This window comes from Bos taurus, chromosome 5 (genome assembly GCF_002263795.3).
Source record: "Bos taurus isolate L1 Dominette 01449 registration number 42190680 breed Hereford chromosome 5, ARS-UCD2.0, whole genome shotgun sequence".
NCBI classification, from domain to species: Eukaryota; Metazoa; Chordata; class Mammalia; order Artiodactyla; family Bovidae; genus Bos; species Bos taurus.
The window spans coordinates 74,474,567-74,498,888 of record NC_037332.1 but is presented as its reverse complement, the minus strand read 5'-3'; the positions used below and the strand labels follow the sequence as shown (position 1 = coordinate 74,498,888).

Here is a 24,322-nt window from a genome sequence, read left to right as displayed (position 1 = left end):
CAGGACTGAGGGGCTGGAGGATGGGAGCAGGCATGGAGGGAAAGTCCATCCAAGGCCATGTTCTGACTTGGTCACCCATCTGGGATTGCACCTGCCTGGACCTTCTGAGGAGCCTTCATGGGGTGCCTCAGGCTCTTCCTGTCCTGGAAGGAGAGGGGAGAATCTGGGTGTGGCTCTTGCCCCCATGAGCCTGCTCCACAGGGCACCAACTCTCTGTGTTTCCATGTGTGGAGCATGTGAGCACTTAACTGGCTCCCACGCCTGGAGCCCAAGGCAGGAAGCCAGAGACCCGGGACCTGGAAATGATCCCAGGATGTCTCCTAAGTCCCTCCCCACGTGCTGCAGGGCCCTCTCCCCACTTTTGTCCAGACCTCCCTCGGAAGACTTTCCTCAGTGCCTCTGACTCCCTCTCATCCAGTGTTTCCCTGAGGCTTCAATCAGCCCTTCCATTCCTTCCTGAAGATGTCAGCAGTCATGGCCAGCATCTGTCTAATCCCCGAATCATGAGTGTAATTGCTTCTGTAATTCTTTGTAAGTTCCTCGGGAATTCAAATCCTGCCCAGACTTCTCCTAGGCAGGGTTCCAGGCACTGGTTACAGAACCATTCAGTGTCCATCCCCACGTCCCCGTGAACCCTTAGATCTTGACCCCATTCAGCTCAATGTGCAGATGATACAATTCCACAGTCACCCCTGTGTCAGCTGAGATCCCTGTGGTTCTGAGCAACAGAAACTGAGTTTGGCTAAGTGAGCACAGAAGAGCATGCACTGGAGGGATGCAGGCCAGGTCAGAAAATGGAAAGAAGCCCCCAAACCTGCACAGTTCAGGAAGGACAGAAAGTAGGGCAGGTCCCCCTGCAGGAGCTCACAGTCTGTCCCCAGAGACCCGTTCCAGCAGGGAGCTTAGGTCCAAGGCCCTGGAATCTCAGTGTCAGGTTCCCAGGAAACAGAGGAGCTTAGGTCTGAGGACTATATTCTTGGACCAATAGGTCAGGCTGAAGAATAATGAAGATGAATGGTTAACAGGGACCTGAACCCTGGGGGCAGAGTCTCAGGAAGAGAGACTCCAGATTGAGTGCTTCCTGGATGCACACGTGCCCTCTTCTCAGACCAATGGAAACGACTCTCCTTACCCTATTCTGGGTCCAACATCCCACACACAACAGTAAGTGCACCGGCCACTTCCCCAGCTGGAGACAAACACGAATCTCCTCTCCCTGCTGCGTGTTGCCGGGATGTCAGGGGTGAAGGGCCCCAGCGTGACGCCAGTGCTTCTCCTGCTCTGTGGGCTCCTTTCCCAGTGCTCTGCATGTATGTTAAACATGTGCAGCAACAGGGAGGTGCAGTAACCCCAGGACCTCAGGAGCACTGCTCCCCTGATACCAGTCTTCACTGCGATCCCACTTCCAGTCCCTCTTTACTGCGGGGAAATTCACCCCTGTGTAGCCTGGGCTGGGCCATCGCTGTGTCAGCACTGTCACCTGGGTCCTTATCAAGACCTCACTGACCCTCTGAGAGCACGTGATTGTCACCCCAACGGAGAACAGGAGGAAGCTGGGCCCAGGGTGCAGGAGTGTGGCCACAGCCCCCACCTGGAAGGGCCATCCTGGGTGGGGCCTCCGGGAGCTGGAGCCTCTTCCCTGGATCCATGTTGAGCTGATTGGTCAGGAGGATGCAGGGTGTCCTGTTTCAGGAGGAAGTGAAGCAAGCATGTGGTGTTTCTGTAACACAGCTCATCCTGGCCCAGGGTGGTGGACTCACCTCCTTGGAGCCCAGGCCACGGGGCTATCTGTCGCCACTTGCTGTGCTTCCCAATGTGGGGAGAGATGGGCACAGGTCTCTCCCGCCACCCAGGACCTGAGTCTCCTCTGGCAGGGCCCGTTTTGGAGGCTTCTAGCTCCTCGCTTGGCCCTGAGTTTGCTGGTTTTAAGCTGCTGCTCCTAGTTCTCACAAATGCCTTGAAGTTCACAGAGCTGCCATCATACCAACCGGCACACAGCCTCCAGCTGCCTTGTTCCCAGGGCTTAGACCGAAGAGAACAGGGGTGTCTTGAGTCTGCAGAGGTCCATACTTAGAATCCACCGGTTTTCTCAGGAAGTTGTGCTGCTGACACAGAATATCTAACAACTGGTTACACTCAGATGCCTGTGGAGCTGGTCTGGACCCAGTCTCTGCGACAAGGACAGTTGGTGAGGAGCACCTTGTACTGTCCCAGTGAGGCTCTCAAGCCACCTGTGGTGTTGCCCGTCACCCTGCACATGGCCCCACACTGCTCAGCCTCCCCTGCTTAGCCCCTGCGCTTTTGAAGGATGTTGAAGCCAGTCTTGACTTTAAAGTACCTTTTTCAAAAGAAACCTTTTGGGACTTCCCTGGTGGTCCAGTGGTAAAGAAGCTGCCTGCCAATGCAGGGGACATGGGTTTGATCCCTGGTCCGGGAGGATCCAACATGCTGGGAGCAACTAAGCCCGTGCACCACAACCACTGAGCCCACTCCCTAGAGCCCGTGCTCTGCAAAAAGAGAAGCCACTGCAATGAGAAGCCCGATACTCAACGAAGAGTAGCCCACTCGCTGCAACTAGAGAAAGCAGCCCCTGTCCCCACAGCAGTGAAGACCCAGGGCAGTCAAATAAACAAACAAGGACACTGTTTCCCTAGTTACCTAAGGTAATGCCTCCTGAGCCCCACTATCTACTGCCACCTTGGTTAGAAATGCACGTGGGCACAGACTGCAGAGGTAGGTCCCTACAGAGCCGAGGTTCTGTGTTTCTTATCTGTCCCGTGCTATCCCCCACCTGCCCCCTCCTGCATTCCCTCAGCCCCACTCTCCCTGAACCAGGAGGAGGCTGCCCACAGAGCAGCAGGGAAACCCAGGCTCCAGGCCCCTTCCCTGGCCTTGGCCTTGACCTTGCTCCAGGGTTCTATGGTGGATGGGGTGCCCCGTGGTCAGCAGCTGGCTCTCCTCCTCTGGATGGAAGCCCTGGAGCTCTGAGCAACCTATACCACATGGGCCAGAGCAAGGTCTTCTTTCGGGACAGCATGCTGGCCCGCCTGGAGGAGGAGCGGGACCTGAAGATCACGGATGTCATCATCGGCTTCCAGGCCTGCTGCAGGGGCTACCTGGCCAGGAGGTGAGTCCCAGGACACCCAGCCCACCCAGCCTGATCCTCGCTTGGGGTCCCTAACTATCCTGTGGTGGAGGGCACTTAGGGAGTGGGGCCTGGGCACCCTCATGCTGGCAGTTTTCCCCTGGGGAAGCCCACATGGCTTTCCCTGCCCCTGAATTTCTGCCTGAGGTTTAAAGTAAGCAGGCGGGAGGGATGACTTTGCTTGGATTTTCCCTCCAGGAAAGCTCCTGCCTCCCACTGTTCCTCCCTGTGTCCCTTCTGTAGGGGTGACACCCAGAGTCGGCTGTCCCCAGAGGACCCCAAGCTCTGGAAAGGAGGCATCCTTGAGTCCCAGCAGCTCCAGTAAGCTCAGGAGCAGACTTGTGTGGGTCAGTGGGCAGGGCAGCGGCCTGTTTGCCCCTTGATTCCTCTCTATCTGGGGTCTGGGGCTTCTGTCTTGTCCTGAGCCCTGAACTCTGGGAACAGGGTGTCAAATGAATGTTTGCAGGATGTGAGCTGCTGACACTCTCCCACCAAACACAAGTCCCTGAATTCCTGGAAGAGCACCCCCACCTCTCCCATCCTCTTAGCTCCCTTACATGCAAAATGCAACAGATACATAACAGTTGTGTTAAGACCAAACTATGGTTGGCTATCCTCATGGAATAATTTCCTGTCCCTCCCTCAAACATTTCCTGGGGTGAAGCAGCCCTGAGGGAAGGGCAGGCGGGCCTTCATGGGGCATCCAGGTCCACTGCAGTCACTTCTGCTTGAGGCAAACCGAGAAGTTCACCAGCAATCCAGCTGCAGGACTCTCAGACTGTGGGAACTTGACCTCCATTTCTTCATCTGTGAAATGGAGCCAGCACTCCTAGAGCTGATGTGAGATTCAACAGGAAAGGCGTGGACGGTGAGAGCACAGCTCCTGCCACACGCTCAGCCCTGTCCACAGAGGCTCTTTGCTCAGAATCCCAACGGAGGCAGGGCCAGCTCTCTGTTGCAGCCGTCTCTGAGTCGCCAGGACACTGGTTTTCTGATAAAAGTCTTCCATTTGGAGAGGAAAAAAATCTGTTGTCAGGTGGAGATAAGCCAAGGTAGCAAAGGGCAGTGTGCTCTCAGCCCTTCCCACAAACTTCTGCATCCACCTTATGGCAGTGACCACCAAGGCTGGGCCTCCTCCTGTGGCCACTGGGACTAAAGGCTCGAGTCCCGTCCCTGCCAGCAGGGCTAAGTCCAGAGGGATCTGATCATAATGGGTGGAGGTGGGGCTTAGAGTGGCTGAGGGGTGACGTGAGGTCCCTCTTCCAGGTACCGTGGGCACAGAGCAGGAAACAGTGGGCTCTGCAGGCGAGGTCACGGAGGGCTTCTTAGAGGAGGCTTCTCAGATTCGGGCTTTGCAGAAAGATTTGTCCCGGCTGGGTGCAGCAGGTGTCCCTGGCAGAAGAACCTGTGTGAGCGAATCCTGGAAGCCAGATGAGCGTGGCCCTCCACAGCAGAGTATGACCAGTATGCACTGAGCAACTGGTGTGTTCTGGACAGTACCACGTGCTGGTGGCTCAAAGGTGAACGAAGCAGGCAGGCTGGTGAGTGTGGGGTTGGTGAGTGAGAAGATGGAATTATGCAGGAGTGATTTGCCAAGGGTCTCACGCTGTGTTGGTGGCAAGTCTTCCTTCAAGGAGCCCGAGGCAGGGTGGGCTGTGTCAAGAAGGAAGGACGTGGATGTCAGGACTGGACTTGTTTCTCTAGGGTGTCAGCAGGAGGGGGAATAGCCCAGGGTGGGGCCTGGTGGGCGGGACGTTTGTTTGAATTGAGAACTCAGAAATAAGAGTTTTGACTTTCACTTTTGCTTCCCAGAGTATATCTGGGCCCAGAGGGTGTATGTGGTCATTGCAGAGACGCACAGCTAGCGGCTGCATCTGCACAGATGTGAACAACTGGATCTTGTTCACACTCGGACAGAGGAAGTTTCCTGAGTAAGCAGGAGGGTAAGACCCCACCCATCCCATCTTCCCATCCTCAGGATGACTGTCTGAGAAAAGGATGACTGTCACTAACTGACAGAAGAAGGAATGGAAGCTCAGAGAGGTGAGGTCAGCAGGTTAAGCAGGGGCAGAGCCTGGATGTGGAGGTGGGTGTTGCTGAGGGCTTCCTCCCAGCCGAGGGACCCTAAACAGAGCAGAGCGAGTGCCACACCTGCTCAGGTGGGCTCAGCTCAGGATGTGGACTCCTGACACATAAACATCGACCCCAGAAGGAAGGTGTATGTTCCGCATACTCAGCCATTTAGGAAATTAAAGGAAGCAGACGGGGTGGAGGAGGACAAGGAGTCAGAGCCTCCCCTCCTATGACCTGGCCACCTTGAAGCTGTCCCGAGGGTGCTAGGCTAGGGCTGATGGGGAAGGGGATTTTTTTCAGATACAAGGAATCAAGGTTTGTTGAAAAACCCTGCCTCTGAGTGCTAGGCTCAGTGCCAGGCCCTGGGGGACACTGCAGCCTGGAGACGGGCAGGACACCAAGCGTGGAGTCGAAGGGTGTTGGCTTCCTGTGTTTGCCAGGCCTTCTGCTCTGTGGGTGATGGGAGGTCCTGTGTGGGGAAGGCGGCCCTGCTGGAAGAAGTGAGAAGGGCTCACTGCACAAGGTCCACATACATCCCGGTGTTGCAATATTAAGATAAAAAGCCAAACTGTACAGACATCAGTATAATAGCCTTTTCTAAATCCAGCTTGAACAACTGGGAGTTTATGGTTCACATACTTTTGACCTGGCTTGGAGAATTTTGAACATTACTTTGCTAGCATGTGAGATGAGTGCAATTGTGTGGTAGTTTGAGCATTCTTTGGCATTGCCTTTCTTTCTGACTGGAATGAAAACTGACCTTTTCTAGACCTGTGGCCACTGCTGAGTTTCTTTCAGTCCCTTCAGTTTTTTCTCTCTGGTGTACGTTGGATCCTTTTGAAAGATTGATTGATTAGGATCTTTAGTTTCCTCTCCACCTCGTTCTCTTCCTCTTTCTCCCTTCTCCCCTCCCTCCCTTTCTAATTTTAACAGGGGAACTGGGGTTGTGCTGTGTCATCGAGAAGCTGGTAGTTTCATGTTCCCATAAGGGGTCCCACCCCTCATATTTTGGCCAGGCTGTGCCCAGGTGGGCGGAGGGTGCCCAGAGGCCCTGGCCTGGAGGAGCAGCAGAGAAGAGACAGGGCCCCTGATGATGTGGGAAGGGTTCTGAGACCTGGAGAAACTGAGCAAAAAGGGACCATGACCAGGAAAGTGCCACCTTCAAGAGGAGCTGGAGAGCAACTCAGGGAAGGTGGCAGAGGGAGGCTTGGAGCTGGGCCTCCAGGGACAAGTAACCCGTCATGCGGTGAGGGCAGTGGGGAAGCACATGTTGTGGGGAGGGGCAGCCTGTGCCAAGTGAGGTGCCAGTCTCGTGCAGCAGGCCCTGTGGAGACAGAGAGTGTGAGGAAGACAGGAGCTGGGGCAGTCGGGAGGATCCTGGTGCTCGGCCAGGGACTTTCTTAATGCCCCTTTCCCTTCCCAGGGAGGGTGACTGCAGGCACAGGAGGGAGATGGTTGGGGAGAATCTGTCTGCCCACGAGGAGGGAAGGCATGCATGACTGGCCATGCAGCTGGGCAGGGACAGGCTTCTCCAGGGTCCTCCCCTCTCCCACCAACAGCCTTCCGAAAGGGACCAATCAGAAGCTAACAGAGGAGGAAGCCCTGGATAGGAATCCAGCAGAGGAAGCACTATCAGCATCCACATGCATCTGAGGCCCCAGACAAGGGTCAGGAAGAGGCCAAAAATGGGAGGGAAGGACGGAAGGATGAGTCCAGTGTTCAAGGCATTTACAGTGGTTTGTCGTTATCCAGGAGCCGGCCCTTCTGCCTGAGCCCTCCTCTTCTTTCTACTTGACTCTGTTCTCATGTTTCATGATTTCAATAGGCTGACCAGGCTCCTGGGGTCCTACAGCTTTGGGGCAGAGAAGGGGCAGGGAGCCCGCCAGCTCTCCTCTTCCATCTACTTGAAGGAGGGCCTGCCTTTGTGAATTCTCTCCCATCTACATGACGGTGCCTCCAGGCTTTGACACAAGGCACACTCCCTAAAAACAAGCTGATGGTTACTCTTCCTGAGGGAGAGCTGTGAACATTGTAGAGGAAGGTGCAGAAAGAAAGATTCTAGGTTTGGAGCGTAGGTGAGGGGATTTGGAGGAAGCTCTAAGGAAATGGGGCTGCTCTAGATTGGGAGCTGCAGAGACTGGGAGGCAGCACTACCAATGGGCTCTCAGTACCTCATCTATGGAGAGGGGAGAGCAGAGCAAGGCTGAAGGTGTGATTAGTAAGAAGGAGCAATCCTGCTTTTCAGCCAGGGGAGGGGGCGTGGTGTTGGGGGGCGCAGTGACAGGTGTTTGCTGTCTCCTTCGCTTCTGCTCTCAGGGTGACCCTGTGTGAGGCTGGAGTCCTGTGAGAGTCTTACATCCAATGGGAGAAGAGCAGCACCCTGTTGTGATCACAGGCCAACCTCTGGATGTCAGGGGTTCTTTCTTTCTCAATCCTTTATAAACACTCATGTAAACAAACAGAAAGGAATATACCCATAGACTTCAAGACTCCTCTTATTATTAAATTCAATTACAACAAAATACTTCCCATTTCATTTACTCTTCGTTGCACCATAGAAACAAAAGAAAGATACCAGCTCAGTTGTGTCCAACTCTTTGCAGCCTCATGGACTGTAGCCCTCCCAGCTCCTCTGTCCATAGGATTTCCCAGGCAAGAATACTGGAGTGGGCAAGCATTTCTTTCTCCAGGGGATCCTCCCTGCCCAGGCATCGATCCCATGTCTCTTCCGTCTTTCGTCTCTGCATAACCACTAGCATTCTTTTTAACCTTTATGTCTCTCTTTTTGGCTACATTTTTCTAAAGTCCTCTCCTTTGAAAATTATTATGAACTCATGGCCTTTCACAGACTGAGCCTGTCTCATTGAAACATTCATAGGAATCATTATCTTTTATTGTTATTAGTATATGTGGGTGCCCCTTAATGACCACTTCTATGATCATCTTCAAGAGCATTCTTGTCTTTAAAGGAGCAGAGATGCCATTCTCTGGAATTCACCTCCCCTACAAGGGGTCTTCCTTCCTTTGAGTGGACGGAAGTCCATGGGTGTACATGTGGCTGGGCAAGATGCTGCCAGACAATATCTCTTTAAGGTCACAGTTCACTCTCATTATTCTGGTTTAACCCTGTTTTCATGCCTACTTTTCTAGAGAACTACGTTTCATCAACATGATATGTCTCCTACACTGACAGTTCTCACAGCAGGAGTCACACATTTCTTGTTGGCATTTAATTCAGCTTCTTCCATCATCTTTAAGGTGGTGGCACTAGAAACCACTGCATTCTTTGGGTTACTGACTGCTATAAAGTGACTGCTGCTGTCTTAGAGTTAAAATAATCCAGTCCTAAGTCATATGGTTAGAACAGATCAATTTATACAAAGGGTTCTGCTCATTCCCTCCCAAGGAAAAGCTTCTTCTTTAGATAGTTAATCAGTGTCTTTCAATGCTATTACTACATTGGGAGCTGCAATAGTGTGAGAATGTGTGCCCGGGAGACAGGAACCTGGACTTGGAGTCTGGCTCTAGCACTAGCTGTGTGCTTTGAGTACGTTGCTTCACCTCTCTGAGCTTCAGTTTCCTTTCTTACAGGATCATTGTGAGAACTAAAAGGAAGTGAATTCATACCAAGCAGTTGGGAAGGTGCCTGGTGCAAAGTGGGAAGTCATCAACCACAATAGCTAACAAGTGGTAAGTATTGCATTTTGGTTTTTCTTGACTTAAATTCGATAGCATTTATTTACTTCTTATTACGAAAAATAAGGGTTTCACTTATTTTTATACTTTCTATTATACCTTTCCCCTTCTTCGCATTTTATCATTATTCCACTAATTGTATATCCTCTGTTACAAAGCTTTGTACTTGTAATCAGTTTATTTACATCTTTGTTTCTTATGCTCTCGACTAGACCTACTATTTCTTGATTCCCAGCTTTATAAACTGAGATATTAATCTTCCTCCTCCCTTCAGTACTTTGGCTCCCAAGTTCTAGAAGTGTATTTTGATTTTTATATTAACAAGTACATTTACTTCACATATTAAATACTCTGTTTCATTTTAAAAGATAAAGGTTATTTTAGTAAGATAAAGGTTATTTTATAATGACTATAAATGAAATAAAACTAAGATTTTTGAATCACTAATAAACCTGTGAGTTAATACATCTGTGAGTTATAATACACCTGTGAGTTATATCATATTATATATATTAATATTACTTCAGTTTTACAACTGTCTCCAAAGGACTTGGATATAGATATATTTACTTACGATTTTTTTTAAATCAAACAAAAGAGTTTACATTTTTGGTGATATTTTAATACATTTTTTAAGAGCTAACTTGTACCATATAGCTGTACATGCTTCTCAGCAGTTCAGTTCAATTCAGTCATTCAGTCGTGTCCGACTCTTTGCGACCCCATGAATTGCAGCACGCCAGGACTCCCTGTGCATCACCAGCTCCCAGAGCCTACCCAAACTCATGTCCTTTGAGTCAGTGATGCCATCCAACCTCTCATCCTCTGTCGTCCCCTTCTCCTCCTGAGCTTTAGTTTTTCCTGATGTTTCTAATTGGCTTCATTTTCACCCCTTTCACTGTTTATCTTCAGCATTTCCTCCATTTCTTTCCAACTGTGCCTCATGTGATACCGAGTCCCCTGTCCCCACAGACTCTGGACTTCTTATCCCATTCTGGACTGGTTTCTCTCTAGGTCTGCTGCGCACCCAGCTGGAATCCTTGGATTCCCTTCCCACGGGGTTGATGTTCCTGACTCCTGGATCCCACATCTATCTCTCTTGTGGGTATCCTTTACCTTCCTCCATAATTAAACAAACACGTCATCTATTTTTTTTCCTGCATCTCATTTTCAAGTTACTTTCTAAAAGTATGGTGAAGGGTGAAGGCTGCTGTGAATACGGGATGGGACATGGAGGAGGTGGGCTTGTCCCCTGCTCTCCCCTCGGCCTCCCTCTCATCTTGCTCCCTCTGGGGCTCTGCCCAGCAGACCGTTCTTCTCTCCTGTCAACACGCTCCCTGCTTCTCTCCCTCTACTGCATTCCTCTTTACTCAGCTATCACTTCCCCATCCAGTGAGTCTTCAGACATTTGTTCAAGACTCTGGTCTCCTGTTGCTCCCATGCTTGTTTTTATTAGCAGCAGAGGGAGGAGAGGCAGGCTATGGGTTCTTTAGCTCATGAGTGGGGTGGAACCAGTGTACCAAGGGCAAGCCTTCTGATCTTAGGTAAGTCAGCTAACATCTATGTGTCAGCTTCCTTATCCTTAAATGAGGATACAGTGGTACACATGTCAAAAGCTAATGGAACAACATATGAGGTACCATTGGTAAAGTTTCAGAGCCGATACCAATGCAGAGCAATGATAACAAACACCACTTGCTCTTATCAGTGAAAGTGAAAGTTGCTCAGCCATGTCCGACTCTTCGTGATCCCTTGGATTACACAGTCCATGGAATTCTCCAGGCCAGAATACTGGAGTGGGTTGCCGTTCCCTTCTCCAGGGGATCTTCCCAACCCAGGGATAGAACCCACGACTCCTGAATGGCAGGTGGATTCTTTACCAACTGAGCCACAAGGGAAGCCCAAGTGAAGCTGTTTCCACTCGATTCTGAACCGGGGACCTTTTGCGTGTTAGGTGAACGTGATAACCACTACACTACAGAAACCAGGCACTCTTATCAGTAGATGGTATTATACCTATATATACCTTTACCATCATTTCAGTCAAGTCTCAGGAGGAGGAGTTGACAGAAGCTCTTTTGCTTTCTTAAAAAGAGTAGCTAAACATCATCAACATTTGCTTTCCTTCCTCATCTCCCATGGCAAGATAATCACATGCAGAACCAAAATAAATGGTTTAATTATAAAGATCTGATTTTTTTTAAAGAAAGACCACTGAGAATGGGTATATCTGAAAGGATGGACACCCTCATATATTATAAGTGTGAACATAAATTGCTACAGTTTCTTTGCATAGCATGGTGGCTCTAGGTATGGAAATTTTTTAGGTATTGATGCCATCTGATCTTAATTCTACTTCTAGATATGGCTTAAGGATACAGTCTCAGATGTAGGTGAAGCCTTACACAAGGAGAATGTTCTTTGCACTATTATTTACATAAAGGATTAGAAACTACATCAAGTCCAATATTCAGGAGGGGAAAGCAAGGAGGACAGAACAGCTGCAGGGGTCTCAGCCACTCAGAGCAGGGATACAGGAATTGGGGCAGGGCTGGTGGGACTCCAGGCCCTTGTGGGGAAAAAGGCTCTTGCAGAAGCAAGGAAGACCTGGGCTATGGGAGCCGTATCACCAGGAACTTTATCAAGGAGAGACTTGATAGGGAGCAAGACATCATTTTGGAAGGAAGAGTCATTTACCAATTAACATATATCCACAAATAAATCTTTTTGTATATATAAGGAGTAGAGCATAGTCATCACACACATGTGATTTGGATCAGAAAGAGTCAGGGTCTAGTCCAGACTCTGGCACCAGCGTGACAATTTGGACTCAGCTAAGTTTGAGTGAGTTTCAGGAGCCTGCATGTTAAGGACACTGGATCAATGTTATTAATATTACTTATTATCAATTCAAAAACACAGGTGTCCCAACCTCACCTCATTTCCAGAGTATTCACCTCCTATCTGTTCTTCTAGTCTCTGGCTTTATTGTTCCTATAACTTCGCAGATAGCTGTCTCCTGTCTGATTACCTTCTCCTTGTGCCTCAATAGGAGAGCAGGACTCTGACTTGGCCTGGAAGGAGCTGTAGGAGGTGAATGACTTTTCTTAACTAACAACCAGCAGAGCCCAGGAGACAGAGAACCGCACTGGGCTAAGTTCCTGGAGGCACTGGTGGCCGTCCCGGGGGAACCCACCGGAGAACTTGTCCCTCGCTGCTCCCTGCAGCCTCTGCTCCTCACAGTGGAGCTCACAGTCTTTTTCTGTCCCCAAGGGTGAAGCCACACCTCCTTCCAGCCTGATGCAGACAAGGAGCTGAAGGGAGATCTCTTGAGAGCCCCTGCTGCCACCATGAGCTCAGAAAACTTCGGACACTGCTCAGGTAGTCAGCTCTCTCTTCTCTGGAAGGTTCCTACTTGTGACCCAGAATTGAAGGTGGTATTTCCAGGCTGGGTTAAACTACAGAGGAATCAAGAACCATGAAGAGGATGGATAAACATCCTTGAGCTTCCAAGAGACCAGGAGATTCCCCTCACCCTGGGGTCTTCCCACAGCCTCCTTCCCAGCCCTCTCCTCAGGGAGCCATGACCAAAGTGTTGACTTCCTGCCTCTCCCCCCACCAAGCAAGTGACTCAGGACGGAGGCCAGGAGACCACACGCGGAACATGGACCGCAGATGGCAGTCCCCAAGGCCAGGCAGGCCTGGGAGAGGAGGTCCTCCAGCATCATTGGACTTCTCCTGCTCTCTCCCTTGGCCCAAACCTCCTCCCGCTCCCAGACCTTAGGGCATCACCACAGAAGCTGTTTCCTCCAGCTCTTCCCAGCCACCAGCCCTGCCTCTCTGCAAGGGTCAGTGGACCCTGCTCTGAACCCCTGTCTGGCTTTTGCCGCCTCCCACCTGAAGGGAAGGGGTGATGAGGATCACATCTGGCTCCACCCCTCCTCCACCTGGTGGATCCCCTCCACTGCCCATCCTAGAGTCTGTGGTCAGAAGCAGGAATCCTCTCACATGGTAGTTTTATTCAATGGCATGTGGTCCTAAAGTCTTTTTTAAAATTAGGTAACATGAGTTTGTATTGTTTTCTAAGTTTCGTGTGTACAACATTATATTTCTACTTCTATATATGCTACTGCATGCTCACCACCAATAATGAGTTGCAAAGAATCCCCATTGTGTGCTACAGAGTAGAATGAACAAATAACAGGAGTTTTAAATGTAAGGAGGATTCAAAGTCATGTCCAAAAGTGTCTGACACTTGACTTTGGATTCAACCTCAGAGCTTTCAGCTCTGTGGCCTTGGGCTGTCCATTGTCCTGTCTGAGTTTCACTTGCCTCTTCTGTGAGATAAAGATAATGCCTCTTTGTGTGGATTTACCAAGAAATACACTTGATGTCAAATCCCAGCCCACACACACATATATAGCCTGGCCACCAATATCTTACCTACAATTCCATAACCTCCAGATCTCTGAAATCACTCAGGGATTTTGATAACTCATTGAGGAGTAATCTTACCCTGTAGTGATCTGAGGCTATTTGTAGTCATTACATTCTTTATCCCACTTAACGTGAGTATTCAATTGTTTCACAGCCAAAACATGAAAGCATTCATTTATAGGATGCTGCCCATCTATTTTGGAAGGGGTAACTAACAAATCACACTTGCTGCTTCTTCTCTTTATGTGTGTGTGTTCAGTTGCTCAGTCATGTCCAACTCTTTGCAACCCCATGGACTGCAGCCTGCCAGCCTCCTCTATCCATGGGATTTTCCAAACAAGAATATTGGAGTGGCTTGCCATGCCCTCCTTCAAGGGATCTTCCTGACTCAGGGATCAAAATCGCCTCTCTTACATCTCCTGCATTGGCGGGCAATTCTTTACCACTAGAAGAACTCCCTGGCAATCCCGCCTATGGCCTCAATTTACCTGGGAATCCCCCATAGGACCTAATTTCACCTAACCTCCTTACAATCCCTATCTTCAGAAAGGTCACAAGGGGTTAACTCTTCAACACAAATTGGGGGGGGGGAGGGGGACAGTCCATCCATAATCCTAGGTGACCTCACCAAGATCACCCCAGGTGATTGCTGCTCAGCAAGATGAATTTTAACTATTTTATACTCAATAACCCTACTTTCTCGCATTGGAGAAGGAAATGGCAACCCACTCCAGTGTTCTTGCCTGGAGAATCCCAGGGATGGGGGAGCCTGGCGGGCTGCCGTCTATGGGGTCACACAGAGTCAGACACGACTGAAGTGACTTAGCAGTAGCAGTAGCACTCAATAACATTTATGTCCCACCACTAATTTTTCTTATCTTATTCCCTTTTCTTTCATCTAGATATTGAGATCTTTTTTGAGGAGGTCATTGAATGTCTCTGGGACACACTGAGCAGAGAGGAACTGCTACTCCTGCTGAATGAATTCCTGGAGAGAATTAAGGCTGAGGCCAGTTTGTCCAGGTAACCGGCACAGGTGCACCAGGAAGGTCACCCACGTCCCCCAGCACCAGGCTAGCTTCCTCCTGGAGTAACGCCTCCTCCAGGCAGGACCCTACTGTTGGGGCCAGGGGTGTTCCTTCTCAAGATCCCATCAGGAATGTTTCCTCCATGTCATTTGCTGACAGTGAATGATCGTGGGTTGAGAAGAGATGAAACCTGCAAAGAAGGCGCAGGTTATGTGACCTTGGACAAGTTACTGAACTACTCTCTGCTTTAGTTTCTTCATCTTTTCATTGTTATTGTGAGGACACTGAGATCATACATGTAAAGTGCTTCCCATAATGACTGACACAGAGTACATACTCAATAGTAACATTTAAAAAACTTGTTGGGAAGAGACAGAGTCAAGGGTCTTCTTTTTGGTGAGGAGAACCAAGCAGAATTTCCTTTGGGACAAGTGGGAAAATCCTGACACCACCATTTGTGTCCTGGGTTTCTGCCTACAGTCTTTCTATTCCTGATGTTAGGAACTGTACGAACCCTGCAGGATCCTGCTGGCCCATAAGGGAGAGAGGCTAGAGAGGAACTGGAGGAGCTGATGGGATCCTGGATCTAGCCGTGCCTAACTCTTGGGCCTGTGGGCTTAAGACTTTGAATCTCAGATCAGTCCTGTGTCCAATGGGAATAGCAATTCTGATGGATTATGGTGATGTCCTCAGAGTGAACTGCAGGGTCAGAGGTGAGGAACCAAGTATAATCATCTCATCCAAAGGACCGGGGAGGCCTGCACCAGGGTCAGACCCAGGGGTCAGGGTGGAGCAGTGGGTCCAGGTTGGAGGACTAGTAGGCAGGCCTGGGTAGCAGGACTAGGACTAGAGTGAAGAGACTGGGCCTTAAGGACACAGAACTGAAGGGACTGTGACCCTAGCAGAGGTCCCCTGAGTGGGAGAGGGGGACATTTCTTCCCTCCCTGGTGGGATCCCCTCATGCTGGACTAGAGGGCCCTGGGTGACTGTGTCTGCACACCCTGCCTGGGACCTGACTTCTCACTCCATTGGGGACCCTCTTCTAATCTACATGGAGTTCCCCTGACAGTGGGATGGCCGTGTGGCTCAGGTGGCCCTCCAGGGTCACAGTGAGTGGCTGTGATTGTGTGACATTTGAGGGATTCTGAGGAGCCTCACGCATCCCCACCCAAGAGGAAAACGCTTCCTCCACCAGCTGTGTAAGTGCTGGTCTCCTCAGGCTTAGCTGTTCAGATGAATGTTTCCTCAAATCCCTTGAATCTTTAGAGGGTCCACAAAGTTGCATATGGACTTGGGGTGCTGGCAATGAAGCTGTCGCCAGGTAAACTGTGAGTTAGGTTGGTGACCCCTGAGCAGTTGAGAGTGCTGGGTGATGGGTCAGGAGTCAGTGAGGTGAGCTGGAGAGTCCAAGGGAAACCAGGGCTCATAGTACATCTCCCTCTTCCCTGTCAACTGGGGCAGTGGGTGGACCCAGTGACCTTCTGCTGAGAAGGTCAAGGGCTCAATGCTTAGAAGACAGCAGATGGCAGACCAAATGATTATAAGGTGCCTTCTAGCTCTGACTTTTTGGGTTTAAATTATTCTAGGTCATAGAGACAGCCAATCTGTAAAGTGTAAGGGCACAGTGCCCAGGACTGCCCTTACTTTGACTTCAGTGGCAAATTTAGGGGATCCCCAAAACAACTCTCAGCTTCAAGAATTCCGTTTAGAATAGACAGGACTCACTGAAAGCTTCATGATCCCAGCTGCAGTTTACTACAAGAAAAGATAAAAGGTCCCACCAGCCACAGGATAGAGACTGGGCAGGTTTCACATACAAAGCTTCCATTGTCCTCAGAACACGATACTGATCTGTATTTGGCCTGTGATAAGATGCACAGAGTGCTGCCAATCAGGGACACTCCCTTTGCTTAAAAGCCAAATTACCCTGACCTGTCATCTCCAGCCCCTCCTGGAAGTCAGACTCGTGCCCTAGTGTCCAGCTCTACCAGATGGCAGAACTGATACCATGAGACCCAGAGACCTTGGGTCACTTGTCCCCTTCTCAGACTGACCAGTGACCAAAGGCCCAGGCAGGCAAGGATACTCCTATCAGCCAGAATTCTAGGGGCTTAGGGACCACTTCCCAGTAGCCAAGGGCAAAGGGCAGGGAGACTTCTCACTACACACTGAGGCCCTTGAATGAAGGTTTTCTCCTCCAGTCCTACACGTCTTTGTTTACATGTGGAGTTCCCACTCCAAAATTCTTTCAGTGGTGTTGTTGACCCACCTGTGAGACATCTTTACCACATACCTTTTCTTTGGCTGAGCCATATGGCCTGTGGGATCCTCATTCCCCAACCAGGGATTGAGTCAAGGCCAGCAGTGGGAGCGCAGAGTTGAAACCTCTGGACCACCTGGGAATTCTCTCAAATACCTCTCTTAAGTTGCCAGTATCCGAAGATGATCTCGTTTACCTATTCTAAGTTTAGGTATTTCAAGATGGAGCATCTATAAAGCATGAAACATGTTTAAGGTTGAAAGAGAAAATTTTACATTTATAAAATTCTTTTCTAATGATTTATAGTAACATATCTATATTTATGCAGAACAGATATTATGGAGCCAATTTTACAGACAAGCAAACTGCCTTTCTAATTCCTTACCTTCATCGTTACAGGGAAGACACGGATGAACTACACAATTATCTGAACGAATTGAAAAGAGTCTTAGTAGAGGAGGACCAAGAAAGACTCTCCAAAGAGCAGCTGTACAGGAGGAGGTTTCTGAATAAGTTCCCTCGGGTGAAACGGCAGCTGGAGGAGTTCATAGACAAGTTCCATGAGCTCGCAGACAAGGTTGAGAAGGTCCATAAGGGATGTACCATCTCCAACGTGATGGCCCACAGCACTGGTGCTGTGTCCAGTATTCTGACCATCGTTGGCCTGGCTCTGACACCCATGACAATGGGGGCCAGTTTGGCGCTCTTGGCCACTGGGATAGGGCTGGGAGCAGCAGCTGGTGTGACCAGTGTGTCCACCAGTATCATCGAACGTGTGAAGAGGTCATCAGCAGAAACCGAAGCCAGTCGCATGATGTCTACTGTTGTCATAAAATGGGAGGTTCTCCTAGAGGTACTCAATAACAACCCCCACATTGATGCCACAAAAAAGAAAGAAGCTATACAATGCATTGAAATGCACACCCATGCCATGGAGACAGGCAATGCCAACCCTGGCTCTGAAGCCAATGCAAGCATCTGCATGAGCCCTGGGAGAATCTCAGGCCCAGCCATCCAGCATATAGAGACAGGTTTCAAAGCCACAGCTTTAACAATTACCAAAGGAGCCCGGATCGCGGGTTTGGCTGCTGCAGGGGTCTTCCTTCTGGTGGATGTGGGCTTCCTGGTGAAGGAGTCAATTCACCTGCATGATGGTGCAAAGACAGAAGCAGCTGAAAGCCTGAGGCGACGGGCATGGGAGCTGGAGAGGAAGTTGGAGGAGCTCACCCAGATCTATGAGAGTCAGCAGGAGGACCTGAGTTAACCACCCCCAGAGCAGTGTGGGGTCCAGGGACATGTGAGGGGCTAAAGTGCAGAGGTACCTTGTTTGAGGGAAAGAGAGGGAGACCACATTAATGAAGCTGGGTGCTAGGAATTTGGCATTTCTGTGGTTGAGCACATCAGGGAAGGGATGGATGTAGGTGATAGATGAGGAGAGAGAAGGAAAGGGCCTGGAGCCTGGATTAAGGGAGGAGGGGGGACCAGAGAATGAGAGGCGGGGAGAAACCACTTTTTTTCATACTAAGAACGTTTTATTTTGTATTGGAGTATAGCCAATTAACAATGCTGTAATAGTTTCAGGTGAACAGCAAAGGGACTCAGCCATTCATATTCACCTACCCATTCTCCCCCAAACTCCCCTCCCATCAGAAACCACTTACTTTGGACTAAAGGTGACACTGGAGGCAGAATAAAGGGAGAGGCAGGCGAACTAGCAATGAGAGGCCAGGTATAGAACGGGTTGGAAATGGGAGAACATCAGTTGGGATTGTTGGGATCCAGAAGTAGCAGGGGCTCCTCTATCGCCCTCCACAGGCTGTGATGTCCCAGCAGGAAGAGTCTTCCCCTGGTGGTGGTCTCTAGACCTCTCCTCCAACATCAACTCACCTTTGGCCCTAGCTGATGTGTCTTACTTCAGTTCATTCAGTTTGGTCCCTCTGTCGTGTCCGACTCTGCAATCCCATGGATTGTAGCACGCCAGGCCTCCCTGTCCAGCACCAACTCCCGGAGTTCACTCAGACTCATGTCCATTGAGTCAGTGATGCCATCCAGCCATCTCATCCTCTGTCATCCCCTTCTCCTCCTGCCCCCAATCCCTCCCAGCATCAGAGTCTTTTCCAATGAGTCAACTCTCCGCATGAGGTGGCCAAAGTACTTGAGTTTCAGCTTTAGCATCATTCCTTCGAAGAAATCCTAGGGCTGATCTCCTTCAGAGTGGAGTGGTTGGATCTCCTTGCAGTCCAAGGGACTCTCAAGAGTCTTCTCCAACACCACAGTTCAAAAGCCTCAATTCTTCGGCGCTCAGCTTTATTCACAGTCCAACTCTCACATTCATATATGACCACTGGAAAAACCATAGCCTTGACTAGACGGACCTTTGTTTGCAAAGTAATGGCTCTGCTTTTCAAAATGCTATCTAGCTTGGTCATAACTTTTCTTCCAAGGACTAAACGTCTTTTAATTTCATGGCTGCAGTCACCATCTGCAGTGATTTTGGAGCCCAAAAATATAAAGTCTAACACCATTTCCACTGTTTCCCCATCTATTTCCCATGAAGTAGTGGGACCAGATGCCATGATCTTCGTTTTCTGAATGTTGAGCTTTAAGCCAACTTTTTCACTCTCCACTTTCACTTTCATCAAGAGGCCTTTCAGTTCCTCTTCACTTTCTGCCATAAAGGTGGTGTCATCTGCATATCTGAGGTTAGTGATATGTCTCCCGGCAATCTTGATTCCAGCTCGTGCCTCTTCCACCCCAGCGTTCCTCGTGATGTACTCTGCATAGAAGTTAAATAAGCAGGGTGACAATATATAGCCTTGACATACTCCTTTTCCTGTTTGGAACCAGTGTTTTGTTCCATGTCCAGTTCTAACTTTGCTTCCTGACCTGCATATAGGTTTCTCAAGAGGCAGGTCAGGTGGTCTGGTATTCCCATCTCTTTCAGAATTTTCCACAGTTTCTTGTGGTCCACACACTTAAAGGCTTTGGCATAGTCAATAAGGCAGAAATAGATATTTTTCTGGAACTCTCTTGCTTTTTCCATGATCCAGCGGATGTTGGCAATTTGATCTCTGGTTCCTTTGCCGTTTCTAAAACCAGCTTGAACTCTGGAAGTTCATGGTTCACGTATTGTTGAAGCCTGGATTGCAGAATTTTGAGCATTACTTTACTAGCATGTGAGATGAGTGCAACTGTGCAGGTAGTTTGAGCATTCTTTGGCATTGCCTTTCTTTGATATTGGAATGAAAACTGACCTTTTCCAGTCCTGTGGCCACTGCTGAGTTTTCCAAATGTGCTGGCATATTGAGTGCAGCACTTTCACTGCATCATCTTTCAGGATTTCAAAGAGCTCAACTGGAATTCCATCACCTCCACTAGCTTTGTTCATAGTGATGCTTTCTGAGGCCCACTTGACTTCACATTCCAGGATGTCTGGCTCTAGGTGAGTGATCACACCATCGTGATTATCTTGGTCATGAAGATCTTTTTTGTATAGATCTTCTGTGTATTCCTGCCACCTCTTAATATCTATTGCTTCTGTTAGGTCCATACCATTTCTGTCCTTTATTGAACCCATCTTCGCATGAAATGTTCCCTTGGTATCTCTAATTTTCTTGAAGAGATCTCTAGTCTTTCCCATTCTGTTGTTTTCCTCTATTTCTTTGCATTGATCGCTGAGGAAGGCTTTCTTATCTCTTCTTGCTATTCTTTGGAACTCTGCATTCAGATGCTTATATCTTTCCTTTTCTCCTTTGCTTTTCACTTCTGTTCTTTTCACAGATCTTTGTAAGGCCTCCTCAGACAGACATTTTGTTTTTTTGCATTTCTTTTCCATGGGGATGGTCTTTATCCCTGTCTCCTGTACGATGTCATGAACCTCTGACCATAGTTCATCAGGCACTCTATCAGATCTAGTCCCTTAAATCCATTTCTCACTTCCACTGTATAATCATAAGGGATTTGACTTAGGTCATATTTGAATGGTTTGGTGGTTTTCCCTACTTTCTTCAATTTCAGTCTGAATTTGGCAATAAGAAGTTCATGATCTGAGCCACAGTCAGCCCCTGTTCTTGTTTTTGTTGACTGTATAGAGCTTCTCCATCTTTGGCTGCAAAGAATATAATCAATCTGATTTTGGTGTTGACAATCTGGTGATGTCCATGTGTAGAATCTTCTCTTGTGTTGTTGGAAGAGGGTGTTTGTTATGACCAGTGCATTTTCTTGGCAGAACTCTATTAGTCTTTGTCCTGCTTCCTTCCGTATTCCAAGGCCAAATTTGCCTGTTACTCCAGGTGTTTCTTGACTTCCTACTTTTGCATTCCAGTCCCCTATGATGAGAAGGACATCTTTTTTGGGTGTTAGTTCTAAAAGGTCTTGTAGGTCTTCATAGAACCGTTCAACTTCAGCTTCTTCAGTGTTACTGTTTGGGGAATAGACTAGGCTTACTGTAATATTGAATGGTTTACCTTGGAAACGAACAGAGATCATTCTGTCATTTTTGAGATTGCATCCAAGTACTGCATTTCGGACTCTTTTGTTGACCATGATGGCTACTACATTTCTTCTAAGGGACTGCTGCCTACAGCTGTAGATATAATGGTCATCTGTGTCTTACTAGGGCAGTGACTTCTTTTGTTTGTTTGTTTTATTGAAGGATAATTGATTTACAATATTCTGTTAATTTCAGATATACAGCAAAGTGATTCACTTATACAGGTATCGATTTATTTATCTGGGCTTCCCAGGTGGTAAAGAAGGTGTCTGCTAAGCAAGAGACACAGGTTTGATTCCTGGGTAGGGAAGATTTCCTGGAGGAGGAAATGATACCCCACTCCAATATTCTTGTCTGGGAAATCCCATAGACAGTGGAGCCTGGCGTGTTACAGTCCAAGGTGTTGCAGAGTCAGACATGACAGAGCATCTGAGTATTTATATGTCTATATTCTTTTTTGTTCATTTCCATTATAGTTTATTACAAAATATTGAATACTGTTCCTATGCTACTACAGTAGGCAGGCCCTTGTTTATCTGGTGTGTATCTGTTAATCCCATCTCCTAATTCACCTATCCCCACAAAACTTGGTTTAAAAGTTCATTATCTATGTCTATGAGTCTGTTTCTATTCTGTAGGTAAGTTCATTTCTATTATGTTCTGCATTCTACATATAAGTTAATAACATATTTGTCTTTGTCTGACTTACTTCACTCAGTATAGTAATCTCTACATCCATACATATCGCTAAAAATACTATTATTTCATTCTTCTTTATGGCTGAGTAGGATTCCATGGTATGTATACATGTACCGCATTTGCTTTATTCATTAATCTGTCAACAGACATTTAGGTTAATATTGTGTCTTGGCTGTTGTGAATAGTACTGCTATGAACATCAGGGTATGTGTATCTTTTCAAATTACAGCTTTAATTTTTTTGTAGATATATGCCCAGAAGTGGGATTGGTAAATCATAAGGTAGCTCTATTTTTAGTTGTTTAAGAAAACTCCACATGGTCTTCCATAGTGGCTGCACCAATTTACATTCCCAGCAACAGTGTAGGAGGGTTCCGTTTTCTCCACAGCCTTAGAGCATTGTAGATGTAGGTGATGGCCCCTGTGATCGCTGTAGGGGAGATAACTTATTGTAGTTTGATTGCATTTCTCTAATAATTAGTGATGTTGAGTATGTTTTCACGTACCTGCTGGCCATCTGTACGTCTTCATGAAGAATTGTCTGTGTAGATCTTCAGGCAGTGGCTTCTTGATGACAATGGTGGTGATGATGTTGGTGGCAGCAGTGGTGTGACAACACAGTGGATGGAACATCGGACACGTTGCCAGGAGCTCTTTGGGTCCAGAGTGCACTGAGAGACCAGTGACATTTCCATGAAAATCCAAATGTGGAGGAGGAACAGAGGTTGATTAAAAGAAAGAAAGAAAGAAGGATGAAACAAGGAGGCAGAAACAGGTCAAGGAACTTTTCAGTGTGTCAGGAGATGAAACAGCCTGGGGCCAATAGACACGACTCTCTGACCCTCGGTTTCTTCTTCAGCTGGGGGTGAGGCTGGATGAGATATTTCAGGTGGTTCTGGTTCTCTCCACCTCATGTTCTCTAGACTCTGGTTCAATAAATATGAGCTGATTCACTGAGGCTTCCTTGCATTGACTGAGGGGCTCAGCTGGGCTCCAGATGCCTGACCTCCTTCCCCATGAGCCTGTCTCACAGGGTCTCAAGGGAGCACGTCCTCCATGGCTCCTCCTGCCTGCCTGCTGAGCTCCCATCCAATCATTTCCCTAAGATCCTAGAACCCTGCAGGCTTCGTGGGTTGTATGGGGGACATGGGCTGAGCACTGGGATGCTCCTCCTCCAGCCCCAGGGACCAGAATGGACACCCAAGGGTGATTGAGAGCGGAGGGCTTGTGTGCAGGTGTGAGAGAGGGTCAGTCGTAAACAGAGGGGAGAGAAAGACAGCAGACACCTCGCCCAGGCTGCCTTCACGTTTCACCAGGACTCCTGCAGGAGCTTCCAGAACTGCCTTCATTTGTTTACCTTGGGGCACTGCCCTGCCTCACTCATCTATTCCCCGCACAGGCTAGAATGACCCATAAGAGTATTGACCTTAACACAACTGCTTTCACCTCCTCCACAGCTACCCGTGACTCTGAGCACAGATGCTGAAGCCTAATTGCAGACCAAAGCAGTGTGCAGTAGCGGGGTCCCCTGAGGGCAGAACTGGAGGCCAGGCTCACTCAATCTCCAGGAGCAGGACTGAGGGGCTGGAGGATGGGAGCAGGCATGGAGGGAAAGTCCATCCAAGGCCATGTTCTGACTTGGTCACCCATCTGGGATTGCACCTGCCTGGACCTTCTGAGGAGCCTTCATGGGGTGCCTCAGGCTCCTCCTGTCCCAGAAGGAGACGGAGCATCTGGGTGTGGCTCTCGCCCCCACGGGCCTGCTCCACAGGGCACCGACTCTCTGTGTTTCCATGTGCGGAGCATGTGAGCACCTAACTGGCTCCCACGCCTGGAGCCCAAGGCAGGAAGCCAGAGACCCGGGACCTGGAAATGATCCCAGGACGTCTCCTAAGTCCCTCCCCACGTGCTGCAAGGCTCTCTGCACACTTTTGTCCAAACCTCCCTCGGAAGACTTTCCTCAGTGCCTCAGGCTCCCTCTCATCCAGTGTTTCCCCGAGGCTTCAGTCAGCCCTTCCATTCCTTCCTGAAGATGTCAGCAGTCATTGCCAGCATCTGTCTGATCCCGCAATCATGAGTTTCATTCCTTCTTTAATTCTTTGTAAGTTCCTCGGGAATGCAAATGATGCACAGACTTCTCCTGGGCAGGGTTCCAGGCACTGGATACAGAACCATTCAGTGTCCACCCCCACATCCCCCTGAACCCTTAATACTGGACCCCATTTAGCTCAATGTGCAGATGATACAATTCCACAATGACCCCTGTGTCAGGTGAGATCCCAGTGGTTCTGAGCAACAGAAACTGAGTTTGGCTAAGTGAGCACAGAAGACCATGCACTGGAGGGATGCAGGCCAGGTCAGAGAATGGAAAGAAGCCCCCAAACCCTCAGAGAGCACGTGTTTGTCACCCCAGCGGAGAACAGGAGGAAGCTGGGCCCAAGGTCCAGGAATGTGGCCACAGCCCCCACCTGGGAAGGGCCATCCTGGGTGGGG

The 24,322-nt window shown here is 48.9% G+C and overlaps 1 protein-coding gene and 1 long non-coding RNA gene across 2 annotated transcripts; one reads left to right on the top strand and one right to left on the bottom strand.

Annotated features, from left to right (window-relative positions):
- Window positions 1-4,241: 4,241 nt before the first annotated feature.
- LOC788334 (apolipoprotein L3) lies at window positions 4,242-22,782 on the top strand. The gene is made up of 5 exons (XM_024992541.2): window positions 4,242-5,088; window positions 8,810-8,908; window positions 12,188-12,295; window positions 14,254-14,374; window positions 17,039-22,782. The coding sequence occupies exons 3-5, from the start codon at window positions 12,265-12,267 to the stop codon at window positions 17,901-17,903; spliced, it is 1,017 nt and encodes a 338-aa protein (XP_024848309.1). The 5' UTR covers window positions 4,242-5,088; window positions 8,810-8,908; window positions 12,188-12,264; the 3' UTR covers window positions 17,904-22,782.
- Window positions 14,317-22,421, bottom strand: LOC132345317 (uncharacterized). Its single transcript, XR_009494600.1, has 4 exons — window positions 22,336-22,421; window positions 17,699-17,783; window positions 16,673-16,869; window positions 14,317-14,569 (listed from the first exon to the last, which is right to left on the bottom strand). It is a non-coding gene; the product is annotated as an uncharacterized lncRNA (long non-coding RNA).
- Window positions 22,783-24,322: the final 1,540 nt, after the last annotated feature.